Source organism: Stomoxys calcitrans, chromosome 3, assembly GCF_963082655.1.
Source record: "Stomoxys calcitrans chromosome 3, idStoCalc2.1, whole genome shotgun sequence".
In the NCBI taxonomy this organism is placed as follows: Eukaryota; Metazoa; Arthropoda; class Insecta; order Diptera; family Muscidae; genus Stomoxys; species Stomoxys calcitrans.
In genome coordinates this window covers 180,542,182-180,560,111 of record NC_081554.1, presented here as the reverse complement: position 1 = coordinate 180,560,111, position 17,930 = coordinate 180,542,182, and the positions used below count along the sequence as shown (strand labels likewise).

At 31.5% G+C, this 17,930-nt stretch overlaps 1 protein-coding gene across 6 annotated transcripts in view; it reads right to left on the bottom strand.

Moving 5' to 3' along the window:
* LOC106083188 (serine-rich adhesin for platelets) overlaps positions 1-17,930 on the bottom strand; it is a 536,175-nt gene that overhangs the window by 24,391 nt on the left and 493,854 nt on the right. For all 6 annotated transcript variants that reach the window (XM_059364645.1, XM_059364644.1, XM_059364647.1 and 3 more), the window contains one exon: positions 8,786-9,126. In XM_059364645.1, coding sequence (XP_059220628.1) covers positions 8,786-9,126 — 341 coding nt within the window. The remainder of the gene's footprint in view (positions 1-8,785; positions 9,127-17,930) is intronic.

Below are 17,930 nucleotides of genomic sequence, written 5' to 3'. Positions count from 1 at the left end.
AAGATTCGAACAATTAACAAAATTACTTAAAATTTCACATTTTATTTTTTTTGCATTTTTTTAGCAAATTGCAAAATTATGAAAATTTGCAATTTTTGATGCGAAAAAATTTTTCGAGTTGAGTATACAGTATTGAAGATTATGGCAAAAAATTCGGATTAGTGCAACTCCTATATGTTTTTTCTTCAAAAAACAAGCTCAAAATCGCATAATTAATATCCGAAAAATGCTAAAAAAAATCAAGGTGAGTTTGAAATTGCTGTAACATCTTTAGTTTTGCGAATTTCAAAATTCTGAGGACACCGTTGAACTCGTGAAGAAACTCTCTTTCCGTAATGGTGCTGGACGAAGCAATACTCTTTTCTGTTTCCTTAAAAACTATAGAGTATTGCTTCAAAAACGCATAATTCATATCCAGAAAATACAAAAAAAAACCAACGTGAGTTTGCAAGTGCTGTAACTTCATTAGTTTTGCAATCTTCACAATTTTTCAGACACCGTTGGATTCGTGAGGAAAAACTCTTTCCGTAGAGGTGCTGGATGAAGCAATACTGTAAAGTTTTCTGTGAAAAACATTGCCAAAACCAAATTTTTTTGGGCGTAAAAATTCAAGGTCGTTTTCAAGACCAAAAACGCTGTAACTCCTTAATTTTTTCGAATTTCGAAAATTTTCCAGCATTCCGCAATTCGAAATTCGAAGAAGATTCGAACAATTAACAAAATTACTTAAAATTTCACATTTTATTTTTTTTGCATTTTTTTAGCAAATTTTGAAAATTTGCAATTTTTGATGCGAAAAAATTTTTCGAGTTGAGTATACAGTATTGAAGATAATGGCAAAAAATTCGGATTAGTGCAACTCCTATGTTTTTTCTTCAAAAAACAAGCTCAAAATCGCATAATTAATATCCGAAATATGCTAAAAAAATCAAGGTGAGTTTGAAATTGCTGTTACATCTTTAGTTTTGCGAATTTCAAAATTCTGAGGACACCGTTGGAATCGTGAAGAAAATCTCTTTTCGTAATGGTGCTGGACGAAGCAATACTCTTTTCAGTTTCCTTAAAAACTATACAGTATTGCGTCAAAAACGCATAATTCATATCCAGAAAATACAAAAAAACCAACGTGAGTTTGCAAGTGCTGTAACTTCATTAGTTTTGCAATCTTCACAATTTTTCAGACACCGTTGGATTCGTGAGGGAAAACTCTTTCCGTAGAGGTGCTGGATGAAGCAATACTGTAAAGTTTTCTGTGAAAAACATTGCTAAAACCAAATTTTTTTGGGCGTAAAAATTCAAGGTCGTTTTCAAGACCAAAAACGCTGTAACTCCTTAATTTTTTCGAATTTCGAAAATTTTCCAGCATTCCGCAATTCGAAATTCGAAGAAGATTCGAACAATTAACAAAATTACTTAAAATTTCACATTTTATTTTTTTTGCATTTTTTTAGCAAATTTTGAAAATTTGCAATTTTTGATGCGAAAAAATTTTTCGAGTTGAGTATACAGTATTGAAGATAATGGCAAAAAATTCGGATTAGTGCAACTCCTATGTTTTTTCTTCAAAAAACAAGCTCAAAATCGCATAATTAATATCCGAAATATGCTAAAAAAATCAAGGTGAGTTTGAAATTGCTGTTACATCTTTAGTTTTGCGAATTTCAAAATTCTGAGGACACCGTTGGAATCGTGAAGAAAATCTCTTTTCGTAATGGTGCTGGACGAAGCAATACTCTTTTCAGTTTCCTTAAAAACTATACAGTATTGCGTCAAAAACGCATAATTCATATCCAGAAAATACAAAAAAACCAACGTGAGTTTGCAAGAGCTGTAACTTCATTAGTTTTGCAATCTTCACAATTTTTCAGACACCGTTGGATTCGTGAGGAAAAACTCTTTCCGTAGAGGTGCTGGATGAAGCAATACTGTAAAGTTTTCTGTGAAAAACATTGCTAAAACCAAATTTTTTTGGGCGTAAAAATTCAAGGTCGTTTTCAAGACCAAAAACGCTATAACTCCTTAATTTTTTCGAATTTCGAAAATTTTCCAGCATTCCGCAATTCGAAATTCGAAGAAGATTCGAACAATTAACAAAATTACTTAAAATTTCACATTTTATTTTTTTTGCATTTTTTTAGCAAAGGCTAACCCCTTATGAAAATTTGCAATTTTTGATGCGAAAAAATTTTTCAAGTTGAGTATACAGTATTGAAGATTATGGCAAAAAATTCCGATTAGTGCAACTCCTATGTTTTTGCTTCAAAAAACAAGCTCAAAATCGCATAATTGATATAAAAAACCCCAAAAAAAATCAACCTAAGTTTGCGAATTTCAAAATTCTGAACACAACATTGGATTCGAAAAGTAAACCTCTGTCCATATGGCTCTATATATAACTTCAAAGAACTTTACTGAACCGATTTATGAATATTTTTGAATTTACTAGGACCATTGGACTTTATTCCTAGATCTCTATGTGCAATTACATAAACCAAATCATTCTACTTCCCATTAATCTATAAAACACTAAAAATTAAAGATAAGAAAATAAAAACACAAAATGCAAGTTTTTCTCTAACATAAAAATATTTATAGTTTTTATTAAAAAAAAAAACAAAACTTAAAAATTAAAAATTAAAAAAAAAAATCATATCATTTATTTGATATTTAAAATTATAAATAAAATTGTTTGATTATTTATGATCATAAATATAAATATCGATGTATATTTAATAGAAGAGTATATGTTTTTGTAAAGTATATAATTGAAAATAAAAACTAAAATAAAAAACAAAAAAATAAATACAATTGTATATTAAAATATGATTATTAACAATTAAATTTGTTTATATAGAAAGCATTTAAATATAAAAAAAAAAATCATAATCAAAATAAAAAATTAAATCAAAACAAAAAATTAAACGTTTGTTTTATTAAGATTCATGTGCATATTGATAGCGTGTATTAAATACAAAACAAAAAGGAGGTTTTAAATTTAGTTTTGATAACAAAAAATAGTCTATATTTTGGGTAATTTGTTTTGGGTTTTTCAAAAACAAAAAGTGAACTTAAAAAATATTGCTTGGTGATTTTCATTTCACAATGATTTCATGTTTGGTGATTATGAGTGGAGGGAAAATATATTTGCTTGCATATCAACTAAGTGATGATGATTTTGTTTGATTATTAACGTTTAATGCATTTCTATTATATTTGATAAGGTGTTTTTTTCGTTTCAAGGTTCAAGAAGTTTTCCAGCTTTGTTTGTTCGTTTTTTTTTTTTTGTAATATTTTTCCAAATTTAGGTGAATTGTTCTAATTTAAAAACAAGGCCTAAATAGAAAATTCTACCACTTTTTGTCCTAGAGATGCCAAATGACAAAAAAATTTCTTTTATTAAGGGAAGTTTCTCGTGTGTGATTTAAAAGGAAACTTTAAGATTGGAATTTCTCAAGGATTTCAAAAATCTGGGTTTTTGGAGATCCTTAATTTTGCATATCAAAATCAAAGAAAAATCCTTTATAAAGTTTGGAGGACATGTTGTTTAACTATGTTTACAAAATATATTGCAGCTGCTCAAAACTATATCAAAGTCCTTTGGTAGACATGTCCTTAAAATGTGTTTCAAGTCCTCAAAATGTATTTCAAGTCCTCAAAATGTGTTTCAAGTTCTCAACATATGTTTCAGTGCCTTTAAATGCATTTTATTTAACATATCCCCAACATAAACCTGATGTAATATGTTCCCAAACATATCCTCAAAATGGTTAGCAATGCTATCAAAATTTGTTGCAGCTTCTCAAACTATGTGAAAGTCCTTTGGTAGACATGTCCTTAAAATGTGGTTCAAGTCCTCAAAATGTATTGTAGTGTTATGAAAAACGTGTTGCAGGTGCTCAAACTATGTGAAAGTGACATGAAACGTGGGCTCAAACTCAACTCCTTAAAAAAAATTTAAACATTATGTTCAACATGTCCCCAAAAAATGTTTTGTTACAATGTTATCGAAATGTGTTGCAAGAGCTCAAACTATGTAATCTCAATGGTATATATGCGTTCCAAGTCCCCGAACTGCATTGTGAAAACACTATATTGAAAATGTCCCCAACATAAACATTAGGTTGAAGATTGGGGACAAGTCCTCAAAATTCATTTTGAAAACCTTGTGTTAATCATGTTCCCAAAATGGGGTTTAAAGATATCTAATACTTTCTGAAAACTAGTAATTGACTAAGTCAGTGTTAAGAAAATGTGCCTGGATTATCAAAGCTTGTTGAAGTTCACAAATACATTTCGGAAACATATACTCAAAACCTATTTAAGATTTTAAATGTGTTTTAGTCTTTAAAGCATGTTTAAGTTCTAAAAACAATAGCATTGAACATGAGCGAATACTTGTGCGAATATTAAAAACTATGTTTAGGTTTCCTAAAGTACGTATAGAGAATATGCTGTTAATCATGTTCTCAAAATATGTGTGTGGGAATATGGTGTTGAACATGTCCTCAAAATTTGAGTTTTTTCAATTTCTGAAAGTCCTCAAGTTGTTAAATTGTTTATGTCCTTAAAACGTTTTTCGTAAACAGTTAACAACATGTCCTTAAAATGTGTTTAAGTCCTCAAACTGTGCTTGAGTCCCATAAATGCATTATGTTTAAGTTATAGTTTCTCCTTTGGGTTACAAATTGTCAAATCAAATAGTAGAATAAATACAAAGAAATCTATTTCATGAAAAACAATAATACAAATAAAAAAATCTCTTTAAATAAACAAACAAAAACAAAAAACTCAAAAATTTTATCAAGAAATCTAAGTAAAAGATATCTTTATAAAGAAAAGCCTATAAAATTTAGATGATTACAAAAGCTTTCCGCCAAAGTTCTTTTTAATATATATAAGCTTTCGTACAAACTATCGCAACTGATAGCTTTTAATATGTTTAATATAATACCGCAAGTCTATAGTACAATATTTTTATTGAAAGCAAAGCTTTCAAGAGTTTTGAAAAAAGCTCAACATGTAACATTTATCACCTTTATCTTGATTTTGAGAAAATTGTTCTGAAGAAAGCTCAACACTTAACATTTATCAGCTTTACCACTACTTTAAGAAAATTGTGTTTTGAAAATTTCAAAAGCTTTGCAAGTTTAAAGCTCGGAAAATAATATTTTTTATGGCATAATGTGTAACTATTTGTTTAAACTTTTTAAAGCTATTTGATAGTTTTGAGAAGCCTTTAGGAATGACGTATTGTGTAAGCTTTTCGCATTAACAATTAAAAGCTTTCTGTGAACGTTATTTTACAAATTATTATAAAAATAACGTAAAGAGCTTTTAAAATGGTACAAGCTTAGAAGTTTGATAGTTGCTATAGGTGGCAAGATCTCTTCTACTCAACATTTATCACTTTTTTTCACGATTTTGAAAGGGGTTATTGCACTCGAAAAAGACCGGAGGCCTAAAAGCTTTAACAATGATAAAAGTTTTTATTGATCAAAGCTAAAAAGCTTTCAACTTAACTCTAACCGATTGACAGCTTGAAGGCTTTAACAATGAAGCAAAGAGTTTTTAAGAGAAAAAGCTCATAGGTTTTATTTTAACATAATTATAATGTTGAAAAAGAAAACAAATATAAGCCTTAGGAAGCTTTTTGTACCAATTTGTTCCCGATTTGTTCTGAGCTTTCAACTTCATATTCTTGAAATATCTGTGGAAAAGGAACAACATGAAATCGCTTCTTTGGAAATATTTCTAGCATTGTCAGTATTGTAAAAACTTTTAACACTACTTGTGTGGCTGTTAAAAGCCCTTACTAAAAGAGTTGGAAAAGCTTAGAGACAGCTTTTAGGCTATAACAATATCTCAAAGAGCTTTTAAGATGTCATAAGCTCATAAGTTTTATTTTAACATAATTATAACTTTGAGAAAGAAAACAAATTATTTCCAAAAAAATATGAATTTTTGAGCATTCAAGCCTTATATTCCTGAAATAGCTGTAGGGAAGAAACAACTTGAAGACACTTCTTTGAAAAGTGAAAAGAGAGATGCGAGTATATTGATTTTAAGAACCAAAAGAAACTTTTTTATTTTTGATGTTGATAAAGCTTTAGGTTCATTTGATGCTTTTCTTGAACTTTAGTAGAGCTTTTTGGCCTTTATATTGTTGAAGTATCTTTTGAATCATTTACTATTGTCGCAAAAGCTACTTAAAATTTTAGAGCTTTTGTAAAGCTTTCAAGGGATATTGCCATACAACCAATCTATGATCGGAAATATGTGTATGACTATACAAAAATGGTTTAGAAGTAAGCTTAAGGGGCTAGGAAAAGATGTTTAGGTTTAAAAATATAACTTTGAGCTATAAGGCTTCATACTTTAAAAATAACTAAAAACGAAAGCTTTTATTTAACAGTTTCATGTCGTCAAAATCTCCACCAAAATTTTAATTTTTTTGGACGTAAAAGGTTTAACAATTTAGAAATATTTTCAGTTTAAAAGCTTTAAATACTGACAAAGCTTTAGGGAAAGCTTATTTTTAAAAAGGAAAGCTTATTTTAAAAACGAAAGCTTTTATTTTACAGTTTCATGTCGTCAAAATCTCCACCAAAATTTTAATTTTTTTGGACTTAAAATGTTTAACAATTTAGAGATATTTTCAGTTTAAAAGCTCTAAATACTGAAAGAAGATTTAGGGAAAGCTTATTTTTTGTGATTGTCTTTATTTGAAAGCTTCATGACGTCTTCATTTAAAAGTCAAACATTTTTAAAAATATTTTTGGTTTTAAAGCATAGTTTTTTATGACTTAAAAAGCTAAACAATTCCGAAATGTTTTGAGTTCTAAAGCTTTATAATTTGAAAGGAGCATTTGGGGAAAGCTTATTTTTTGTTTTTCTCTTTGTATAAAAGATTAACGACGTCTAAAGCCTCATCAAAAAGTTAAACAATTTAAAACTTTTTTTAAAGTTTTGATGCAAATTAGTTTTATGACTTAAAAATCCAACCAATTAGGAAATGTTTTGTGTTCTAAAGCATTATAATTTGAAAAGAGAGCTTATTTTTTGTTATATACTTTATTTTAAAGCTTTTGAAAAGAGCTTTGGGGAAAGCTTATCTTTTGTTATATTCTTTATTTAAAAGCTTTAGGACATTCAAAGCTTCGTCAAAAAGTCTAACAATTTTAAAGACGTTTTCAGCTGTAAAGCTTAATTTTTTACGAACTAAAAAGCTACACATTTTAGAAACGTTTTGAGTTCTAAAGCTTTATGATATGAAAAGAGCTTTGGAGAAAGCTTATTTTTTGTTATATTCTTTGTTTAAAAGCTTCAGGACGCTTAAAGCTTTATCAAGAAGTGTATACATTTTAAAGATATATTTAGTTTTAAAGAGAAATTTTTAAATATTTTGAGTTCTAATATGAAAATAGCTTATAGGAAAGCTTTTTTTTGTTATATTCTTTATTTAAAAACGTCCAAAGCTTCATCAAAAAGTCACACCATTTTAAATAATTTTAGTTTTTAAGCTTGATGGTCTAAAAGGAGCTTTGGTGAAAGCTTCAAAGTCTTACAGATTTGTTTAAAAGCTTTATATTGCCAAAACTTCCATTAAAGTTAAACTTTTAAATAACTTAAAATGTTGAACAATTTGGAGCATATTTTGAGTTCAAAATGGTTTTGTTCTAAAAATAGCTTTAGGGAAAGCTTTAAAGTCAGAACATAAAGAAAGTTTGAAAAGAAAGTAAATATTTATTTTTTTTTAATATCAAAAAATATTTAATTAAAATTAAAAAGACACAAATGCCACCCACCACAGAAGAAGTTTCATATCTTAAGTGAAGTTCCACTAAAACGTAAACTTTTATGAGTTAAAATTTTTTTTAATCAACAAAGCCTTAAATCTATCTTGAACCTCGGGGAAATTTGGCTAAGAAATTAAATAAAAACATAATACATACCAAAAATAATAAATAAATAAATAATAATTTTTGAAATGTCATGTCATCACTTTATTATTGTTGTTATTTTTGTATCATATTTCTTGATGTATAAAATTTTGTTTACAAAATAAATATTTTTGTATAAATGAGCAATTTTTGTTTGTTGTATATAAAAAGAAAGGGAATAAAAATTAAACTTAATTACAAAATTATTAAATTTGTAAAAAACAAAAATTTAAGGCATTTTTACATAATCAATTTTCGGAGGGTCTAAGTAGTACAAAAACTAAATATTGCAAAACACAAAAAGCTAAGCTTACAAAAGGAAATTGTATTTTTATATGAATTGAAAAGGCAAACAAATAAAAAAAATATACACATGATATGAGAGAGGCGAACAGAAAATGATTTAAAACATTCTCATTATGACTAATCCAGAAGGAAAAATTATAAAAATTAAAATTTATAAAAATTGTTTTCTTAATTGCGTGTACTTTTTTCTAAAATCTACTTTTGTTGTTAGCTTTTTTCTCTGTGTAAGTGTGTATTAGGTTTTGTAGTGTTATGTTTTTGTTTTTGAGCTAAACATCTATAATAATATTTTTTTTATATATATATGGTATATGCAAGATTTCTTAGTTTTTTTTAAATTATGATTTTTTTGTTTTTTTTTGTTTCTATAAAAATATATATTTTTTGTGATTTTGTTTTTCTTTTTTGTTTGTTTTTGCGCTTTGGATAACAAGGGTTGTGGGGGAAAGGAGTAGTGGTTATGTTGCCTCATTGTTTTTTTTATTTATTCAATGAGAACTCTTATATTAGATACGCTTTTTTCTTTCTCTTCGACTCACCGACGGGATAATGTATAACACCGCCAACGCCAGCACCACCTCCACCACTACTTGTACTCGTCGTACCGTTGTTAAGACCACCGTTGTTCATACGTGTTAATTGCTGTAAATCATTTCCGGTTAAGGGCGCCGATGAATTTAAAAATGCTGACGCCGTTACCACTGTTGCATTACCGGCATCGATATTATGATTGGCAATATGGAAGCTGTTGTTGTTGTTAATATTTCCAGGTCTTAGATTGGCTGCTGTGGCCCCAATAAACGGTGCACCCTCGATGACAGGTGTTTGTGGTGAATCCAACGGACGTATGCCCACAAATGAAGATTCAAGCCAACATTTTCTGAAAAAAAGAATGAAGGCAGAGAGAACAATTAATTAATTTGAAGGAAAAAAGTCGCTTTAAACAGCAAATTTAATTTTAAAATATTACAATAAAATAGGTTATATTGTACAGAAAAAATATGCAAGGTGTATAGTTAGCTAAGGTAATAGTGGCAGTCCGTTAGGGATTGACATGAATAATTGCTGGTTCATTGTAATACTACAGTGGGGGCAGAAAAAAGTTACTGGTGGAATTAGAACCCACAATTCCCACAATAGTAGGGCAAGTACGCTACCGGGGTGCGTAGACAGAATTGGATGAAAACACTGTGGAACAGCGAAACGGTCGGTAGAACGGCGAAAATGCTATGGACAGATCCAGATCGTGAGAAGACGAGGTTATTACTAAAAGGAAGTAAGAAGGAGGTCAGCAAGCTCTGGATATCATAACGGGACACATAGGACTACGAGTTCACTTATGTAAAATGGGTGCGCCAAGTGATAGCATGTGTAAGACATGCGGGGAATATGATGAGAAGTTGGAGCATTTCTTATATCGTCTAACAGATACCGGCACGTAGGTGGAGACGCAATGCCAGATATGAACCAACTTAGGGGCGTGCCATGGAAAATAAATAAGGACATTGTAAGTAGCATGGAGTTCCTAACTTAGATTTTCTTTTTTAAGCTTACTATTTAGATCGCACAACAAGCCGATTACTGGCTTAGGTATATGTTTATAGTGGCATGGGGCTGATTAATATCTGCACCATCTTTTTAACCTAAGCTAACCTAACCTTTTATTTCAAGGTGTTACAAACGGAATGGATAGATTTGTATACCCCCATCCTATGGTGGTGGGTATAAAAAGTTGGCATAAGCACCAGTAATATATGCTATGCCCCAAGTTGGGCGCCATTTTAATATTACAAATATTCACAGCTCCATAAATAACCGCAATAATTATTGTCTACCTCACCAAAGAGCCGAATCGAATTTGAAAAGCGATTCTAGCCATAATATCACGTTAGATATCAATTCTATAGTTTTTCGGGGATAATTCTATTGGCGCCCAACATGAAGCACTATAAAGAAATCTATTAAAAATGAAGCATTCAGCTTAAACAAATTTGCCATCGGCATCACTATAATAATCCGTGACCTACGTTGGGCGCCACTTTCAATAATAATAAAAAAATAAAAATATTGGCGCCCAACATGAAGTAGAATAAAGAAAACTATAAAAAATCTAGAAATGAAGCATTCAGCTTAAACAAATGTTGCCATTGGCATCACTATAATAATTCGTGCCCCGTTGGGCGTCATATTCAATAATAATAAAAAAATAAAAATATTGGCGCCCAACATGAAGTAGAATAAAGAAATCTATTAAAAATCTAGTTCAGTAGTTCAAAACTAGGAACCTCTGCTTTAAAACAGTTAAAGAAGTATTCCCATAGGCATCAGTATTATAATCCGTGCCCCACGTTGGGCGCCATAATAAATAATAATACAAAAATAAAAAAAAAATGTTGGCGCCCAACATGAAGAACAATAGAGAAATCTATTAAAAATCTAATTCAGGTAAACATATGATAAAAGGAAAGAATTGCTATGATATTGGAGCTATAATAACAAGTTATTGTCCGATTCGGACCATAATTGAACTGAATGTTGGAGACCATAGTAGAAGACGTTGTGTAAAATTTCAGCCAATTCGAATAAATTGTACGCCCTTAAGGGTCGATTCAGACCATAATTGGTATGTATGTTGAAGATTGAATGAGAGAAGTCGTTGTAAAAAATATCAGCCAAATTCGATAATAGTTGCGACTTCTAGATGCTCAAGAAGTCAAGATCGTTTTATATGTCAGCTTTATCAGGTTATGAACTAATTAAAACCACATTGAACAGTTGTTGGAAATCATAACAAAACACTTCTTGCAACATTTCAGCCAAATCGGATAAGAATTTCGCTCTATAGTGGCTCAGGAAGTCAAGATTCAAGATCGGATTACCCCACATTGGGCGCAATTTTAAATAATAACACAAAAATAAGATATATTGACGCCTAGCTTGAGGTACAATTTGGAAATCTATTTAAATTCTAATTCAGTAGTTTGGAACTAGGATAATATTCTCATAAGCATCAGTATTATAGTCCATGCCTCGCATTGGGCGTTAAATAAAAGGATTTGGCGCCCAACATGAAGTACAATAAAGAAATTTATGCAAATGCAAATTTACCCATTAGCATTCCATTAAGGGACAGAAAATCTAATTCCGTAGTTCAAAACTAGGATTATCTGCTTTGAAGCACACAGCTAAACAAAAATTTTCACATTAGCATCAGTTTTTTATCCATGCCCCGCGTTGGGCGCCATTTTAAATAATTATGCAATAATTCAAAATATTGGCACCCAAAATGAGGTACAATAAAGTAGTTCAAAACTAGGATTCTCTGCTTTGTAGCACACAGCTTTAAAAAACTGTCCCAACAGCATCAGTAATATATTCCACGTCTCAATTTGGGCGCCATCTTAAATAAACGTATTCGATGTAACTGAAAATTGTTAAACAAAATAATTGAATAAGCAACGAAAAATAAGTAAAGGGCGTTAAGTTTGGCTGGGTGGAACTTTGAGAGGTTTAATAAGTACAAGTCGTTATTCAATATCTAAATATAGACCATTCTGAACTATATACGGCACGATAGTCGGAAAGCCTAATATAAACCACTGTGTCAAATTTCAGCGAAATCGGCTTATAAATGCGCCTTTTATCGGGCCAAGACTTTAAATCGGAAGATCGGTCTATATGACAGCTATAACTAAATCTGCACCGATCTGAGCCAAATTGAAGAGGGATATCGAAGGGCCTAACACAACTCACTGTCCCAAATCGGGCAATAAATGCGTATTTTATGGGCCCAAGACCTTAAATCGAGAGATCGGTCTGTAGGGCAGCTATATCCAAATTTAGACCGATCTGGGCCGAATTGAACAAGGATGTCGAGCGGTCTAACACAACGCACTGTCCAACATTTCGGCGAAATTGGACAATAAATCCGCATTTTATATCGTCCGATTTTTACAATACCTGGGTCGGATGACGGGTGCCTGTTCCAAATTTCAGTGAAATCGGCTAATAAATGCAGCTTTTATGGGTTCCAGACCCTTAATCGGCAGGTCGATCTATATGGCAGCTATATCTAAATATATTCCGATCTGAACCATATTTGGGGAAGTTGTCGGGAAGCCTTAAGCTATTCACTGTTTGAAATTTAAGCGAAATCGAATAATAAATAAATCTTTTATGGGCTTCAGACCCCTTATCGGGAGGTCGGTCTATATGGCAGCTATATCCAAATATGGTCCGATTTGGTCCAATTTGGCCCGTTTTAGGACTTAACCTGCATGCATCAAAAAGACATATCTGTGCCAAATTTTAGCTCAATATCAAAATTTTTGAAGACTGTACAGTGATTACAACTGGCGGACGGACAGACAGACACACGGACATCGTTAAATCGTCTTAGAATTTTCTCATCTAACGGAGAAGATATCCAAACAGACTAAGGACAAACAATTGAATTCTTCAACGCGGACAAGGAGCGACATGCTTTGAATGAGTATGAAATTATTTTCTATTTTCCAAAATCAGAGTCAAATTTGTGCTTCCAGTATTGCATGAAAGCTACTTTAAACTAATTTTAGTTTTCATATGCTTAGAAAAAATTATTTTAAAGTTTCTGCCTAATTCCATGATTCATATCGCACACAATGTTTGTCCTTGTCCCTTTCGAATTGATTTTTTTTTTGTAAATCTTCGTTTTCGCATAATTTGTGTCAGTTTTTTATGGCTTTTGGGTATTCTGTTCTTATTTTATTTTTCAAATGTTTACATTTTATGAGCTGTTTTGTTTTTGTGGAATACATTTTCTGATGATTTCACTTTTTTTCTTGTTTGATTGTCAGGCTTTGCAAGCTCAGTGGAACGCACTTATGCTGTCATTTGGGGACCTATGAATTGAGTTCATGAATATTAGAATGAATGAATGAGTGAATGGTTGACTGGCTGACTAACTGAGTTACTGCTTGCAACATTGATGAGGAGGATATGATTACAGAGAAGGAAGGGAAGAGCGTAAGAGGAGGCACGCACACACAAGACAAATAAATCCCCAATGTCTAAGGATATACATATTGTCTGAGGTTATGTAAGAGATATATCATTATGGTCATATACATTGTGGGTAATGTGAGGCAAACAGCAGCGTAGTTAAGAAAGTAGGAGGCAAAAGAACTCCGGGGGGGGTCATATAAAGATTTGAAAATATAATTAGAGGCTACCTTTCAAACTCCAGGGGAAAAACTGCCAAGTCAACAACAAATAATTATGTCCCCCCTTTCCTTCTTGCCAATGAAACTATCTACCTCCCTGCCCATACCATACTTATATGATGTGACATTCAAAAGCTTTTGCCGCCTTCTGCATGTGAATCATCGTGAAAATTGCTATAGTTTTAAATATACCATCCTTAGCATTATCATCATCACCATCCTTATTATCATTCGCATTCTCATGAAAGCCCCGTAATAACTGTAAAGGATACAAACAAATGAATGCTGCTTAGATGCTTTAGGATATAAATTTTCTCATATATATGCATACAACAACAACAATGGAGGCACATAATATGTGTATGTCTGACATCTAGAGAATGGAAGACTAACAACCGACCGACGACATTTCCGTCAACCGGAAATGCCATTTGTTTTGGCAGTCATAAAATAAAAGTTTGCTCACAACTATATAGCATACGGATTATGTCTAGGATTTTGTACCAATGATGCTGCTGTTTTTACTGTGACAGTTTAACCTTTAGTTGATACTGCATTGGCAAAAAATAAGGGGGACGATATGGGCAAAACCATAAGCCTATCAATTGAATTGACAAATAGTTTAAGCGAGCCTAAAGGTTTAGGAACGCCATATTGAAAACACATGTCTAATAACTTTTTATTGAAATATTGATTACAATGATAAGTAATATATGAAGTGCCCCAAGTTGGGCGCCATATAGATAATGTGATCAATTTTTTAATTTATATGGTGTTTAGGAGCATAACTTGACATAAATTTCTACAGTACCCCAAGCAGGGCATCTATACTGGCTAACTAACTTGTGAAGATTTCCGTCTAAGTTGGGCGCCAAGAGCAAAATTTAATATCATAAATATTTGGAAAGCATAACTAGACATACACTTCATTAGGAAACTACAGGTGTACAAGCAGAGCTCCATTATTATGTTGGCAGCCAACTTTTAATGATTTCGATCATATGATGTGCCCTAAGTTGGGCGCTAAAAGCAACATTTTTATAAAGAAACTACAGCTGCCCAAGCAGAACTCCATTATTTTGTTGGCAACCTACTTTTAATGATTTCGATCGTACGATGTGTCCCATGTTGGGCGCCAGGAGTATAATTTTACATCACAAGTATGTGGAAAGCATAGCTAGAAATACATTTTATAAAAAAATATTTCGAAAACTCCCCAAAAAGGGCTGTGTTATCTTATTGGCGTCCAGCTTTTAAAACCTTCTCTCGTATACTATGCCCCAAGTTGGGCGCCATGAAGGTAATGTTTAGAAACTACCTACATTAATACTATTTCCAATTAAACACCACTTCTTTACTTTTCCTAGCAGGGCGCTCATACATTAATGGCGCCCAACTTGAAGCGCCATTAAAAAATTTATTAAATATCTTGTTCAATAGCGAAAAAATAATGGTTCTGTGGTCTGAAATGCAACGAGACAACAAATTTTGTCATAAGCTTTAGTAAAAAATTCCCTGCTCTACGTTGGGCGCCATTTGAAATAATAAAATCATGGAATGCCACCGTAGCTCAGAGTTTAGCATGTCCATCTCTGACGCTGTACGCCAAGCTTATCCCTACCTACCTTAGGAAATCAGCAACGCAGGAGGCATTTGTGAGGTACTCTGCCATGCACAGAAGCCATGTAAAATTTTCTCCACAAAGCGGTGTCGCACTGCGACCTGCCGTTTGGACTCGGAGGTCCCTTATCATTGAGCTTTAACGTATATCGGAAAGCACTCATTAATAAGGGAGATGTATGGCCGCTGTGCCTTAATGGGCAAATTAGTAATTTGTACCCATACCCCGACAGAAGACATAGACGAACAGACCAAGAATGTGCTTTGCGAGCGCCTAGACGTACAAATTCTAACAATGACATGACATTAAAATCCTGACAATGCTTTAAGGCATATAAATTTCGCCGCAGCAAATAGAGATAAATTGAAAGACGAGAGTGTAAGACATAATGAAGCCCGAATATTTACCAAAAATCATTCACCAAATCAGATCAAACAAATGGCTTTGGTAAAGACAAATCCTTATGCAGAAACAAAATAGGGAATCTTTGAATAGACCCAGTTAATGTGCTTAGGAGTTGGAATAAACTCTATTCCTAGCTGATGATAGTTGCTGTGAAGAGCAATCCCTGATGAAGGTACAGAACGGATACAGCCTAGTCAGTTAGCAGCGTAGCAGTAATCCGGCTGAAGAAGAACAAGGCAGCAGGTGCCCATGGGTTGGCAGCAGGGCTATTTAAGACTGTATTAGCACGCTAATGAGGCGTATATATAAGCTCCAGCAAAATCGTATTTTGCACAGAAACGAAAGAGAAATTAGAAGACGCAAGTGTGAGCAAATCAAGTTATTCAGAAGAAGTCCACAAATTCTATCAAAGAATTTAACATTAAAGCGAGGGCTTAGGTATAGGCACATACTCCTGCATAGACAAAGGGGAATATGAAATATCAAACAGCTGATCGTATTACATAGCGGCGGCGACGCTTTGTAATAGTATGTGCGATTATAAAGCTGAAAAATGACAAGGCAGCAGTAGCCGATGGGTTGCCAGCACATTTATTTAATACCGTTAATATGTCGACTTCGCAGGAAAAAGAGAGACAAGGAAATACATGAGTGCGGGCTCGTCGAGATTTTCTGATGAAGAACTAAACCGCAAACCTATGGCTTTGGTGATGTGTGTGTACCAGCCTGACTAGATAAAGAAGGAAATCTGATATCATATAGTAGCTTAGGTTAGGTTTGTAGTAGCGACAAGCATACCACAGCACCAATCTCAGATAAAGATGTAAATTGTACACTTCGTAGCCAGAATAAGGGCTTCGTAGCAGTTACAAGGCCGCAGGAGTAGAATGTATACCGCCTTGTCAGAATGTGCGTAGTAGTAACATGGCTGAAAAATAACAAGACAGCAGGAGCTGATGGGTTATCATTCATTTTGTAGGCGTATGAATATCTTGTCTGCGCAATCTGGGTATAAGAAAGCATACCCGATGATTACACAAGAAATGTTCCATAGACATAAATAAATTTGTTAAAAATTATATTTCTAAGAATTTTTTTCAAAATATAATATCAATAGAAAATTTAAGATTTTTTTGGAGAATGTTGTCAAAATTTTACTTCTATCGAATATTTTGTAAAAGTAAAGTAAAATAGGGAGATCGGTTTATAGGGGAGCTGTATCAGGCTATAGACCGATTCAGACCATATTTGAAACTTTCAACATATGGTCATGGGAGAAAGCGTTTCACAAAATTTCAGCCAAATCGGATAGGAATTGCGCCCTCTAGAAGATCAAGAAGTCAAAACCCCAGATATAAAAAAATTTTGTAAAAATTGTATTTCACTTTTCAAGTTTTGGCCTGTTAGGGCGAAGATCATTAAATTAAAAAAAATTATTTCTTTAGAAAATTTTGTCAAAATTTTATTTCTATAGAAAATTTGTTCACAATTTTATTTTATAGAAAATTTTATCATAAATTTTGTCAACATATTGTTTCTATAGAAAATTTTGTAAATTTTTTTTCTAAAGAAAATTTTTATAAAATATTTCTTTATTTTTGTCAAAATTTTATTTCTATAGAAAATTTTGTCAACATTTTATTTCTATAGAAAATTTTGTAAATTTTTTTTCTAGAGAAAATTTTGGTAAAATATTTATTTTGCGAAAAATTATATAAATTTTTTTAAAATTTAAAAAATATAAAAAATTATATTTTTTCTAAATTATCTCTATAAACATTTAAAAAAAATTATTAAAAATTTTGTTTCTATAAAAATTTATTTCGATTTTATTAGGTTTTTGGAAAATTTTGTCAACATTTCATTGCTACAGAAATTTTTTTCTTTTTTTTTTAAGGAAATTGTGTCGACATTTTATTTTACTATAAAAATCTTTTATAATTTCATTTTTGAAGAAAATTTTGTCAATATGGTATTTTTGAAGTTTTTTTTTCCAAAAATATTATTTTTATAAAAATTTTATTTCTAGAAAATTTGCCAAAATTGTTTTTTTTTGTTATAGAAAATTTTGTTAAGATATTATTTCTCTAGAAAATTTTTATCAAAATTGTGTTTCTATAAAAATTTTTTTTCTATAAATTTTTTTTAATAAATTTTTTCAAAATATTTTTATCTAAAAGTAATGGCAAAATTTCATAGAAAATTTTGGAGTTTTTTTTATTTCTATATGAAATATTTTCCACATTTCATCTCCATAGACAATTTTCAATTTTTTTCTTTATTTTTTCGAAAAAATTTCTGCTAGTTTAATTTTCGAAAATCTTCTTCAGTATTATTTAAACTGCCAATTACTGCTTTTATTATCCAGATTCTCGGTCTTTCTTTAACATTCATTTCAAAACTGGGTCAATTAATTTTTTGCTTAGACTTGGTTTTAGGTTTTTTCTCGCACAT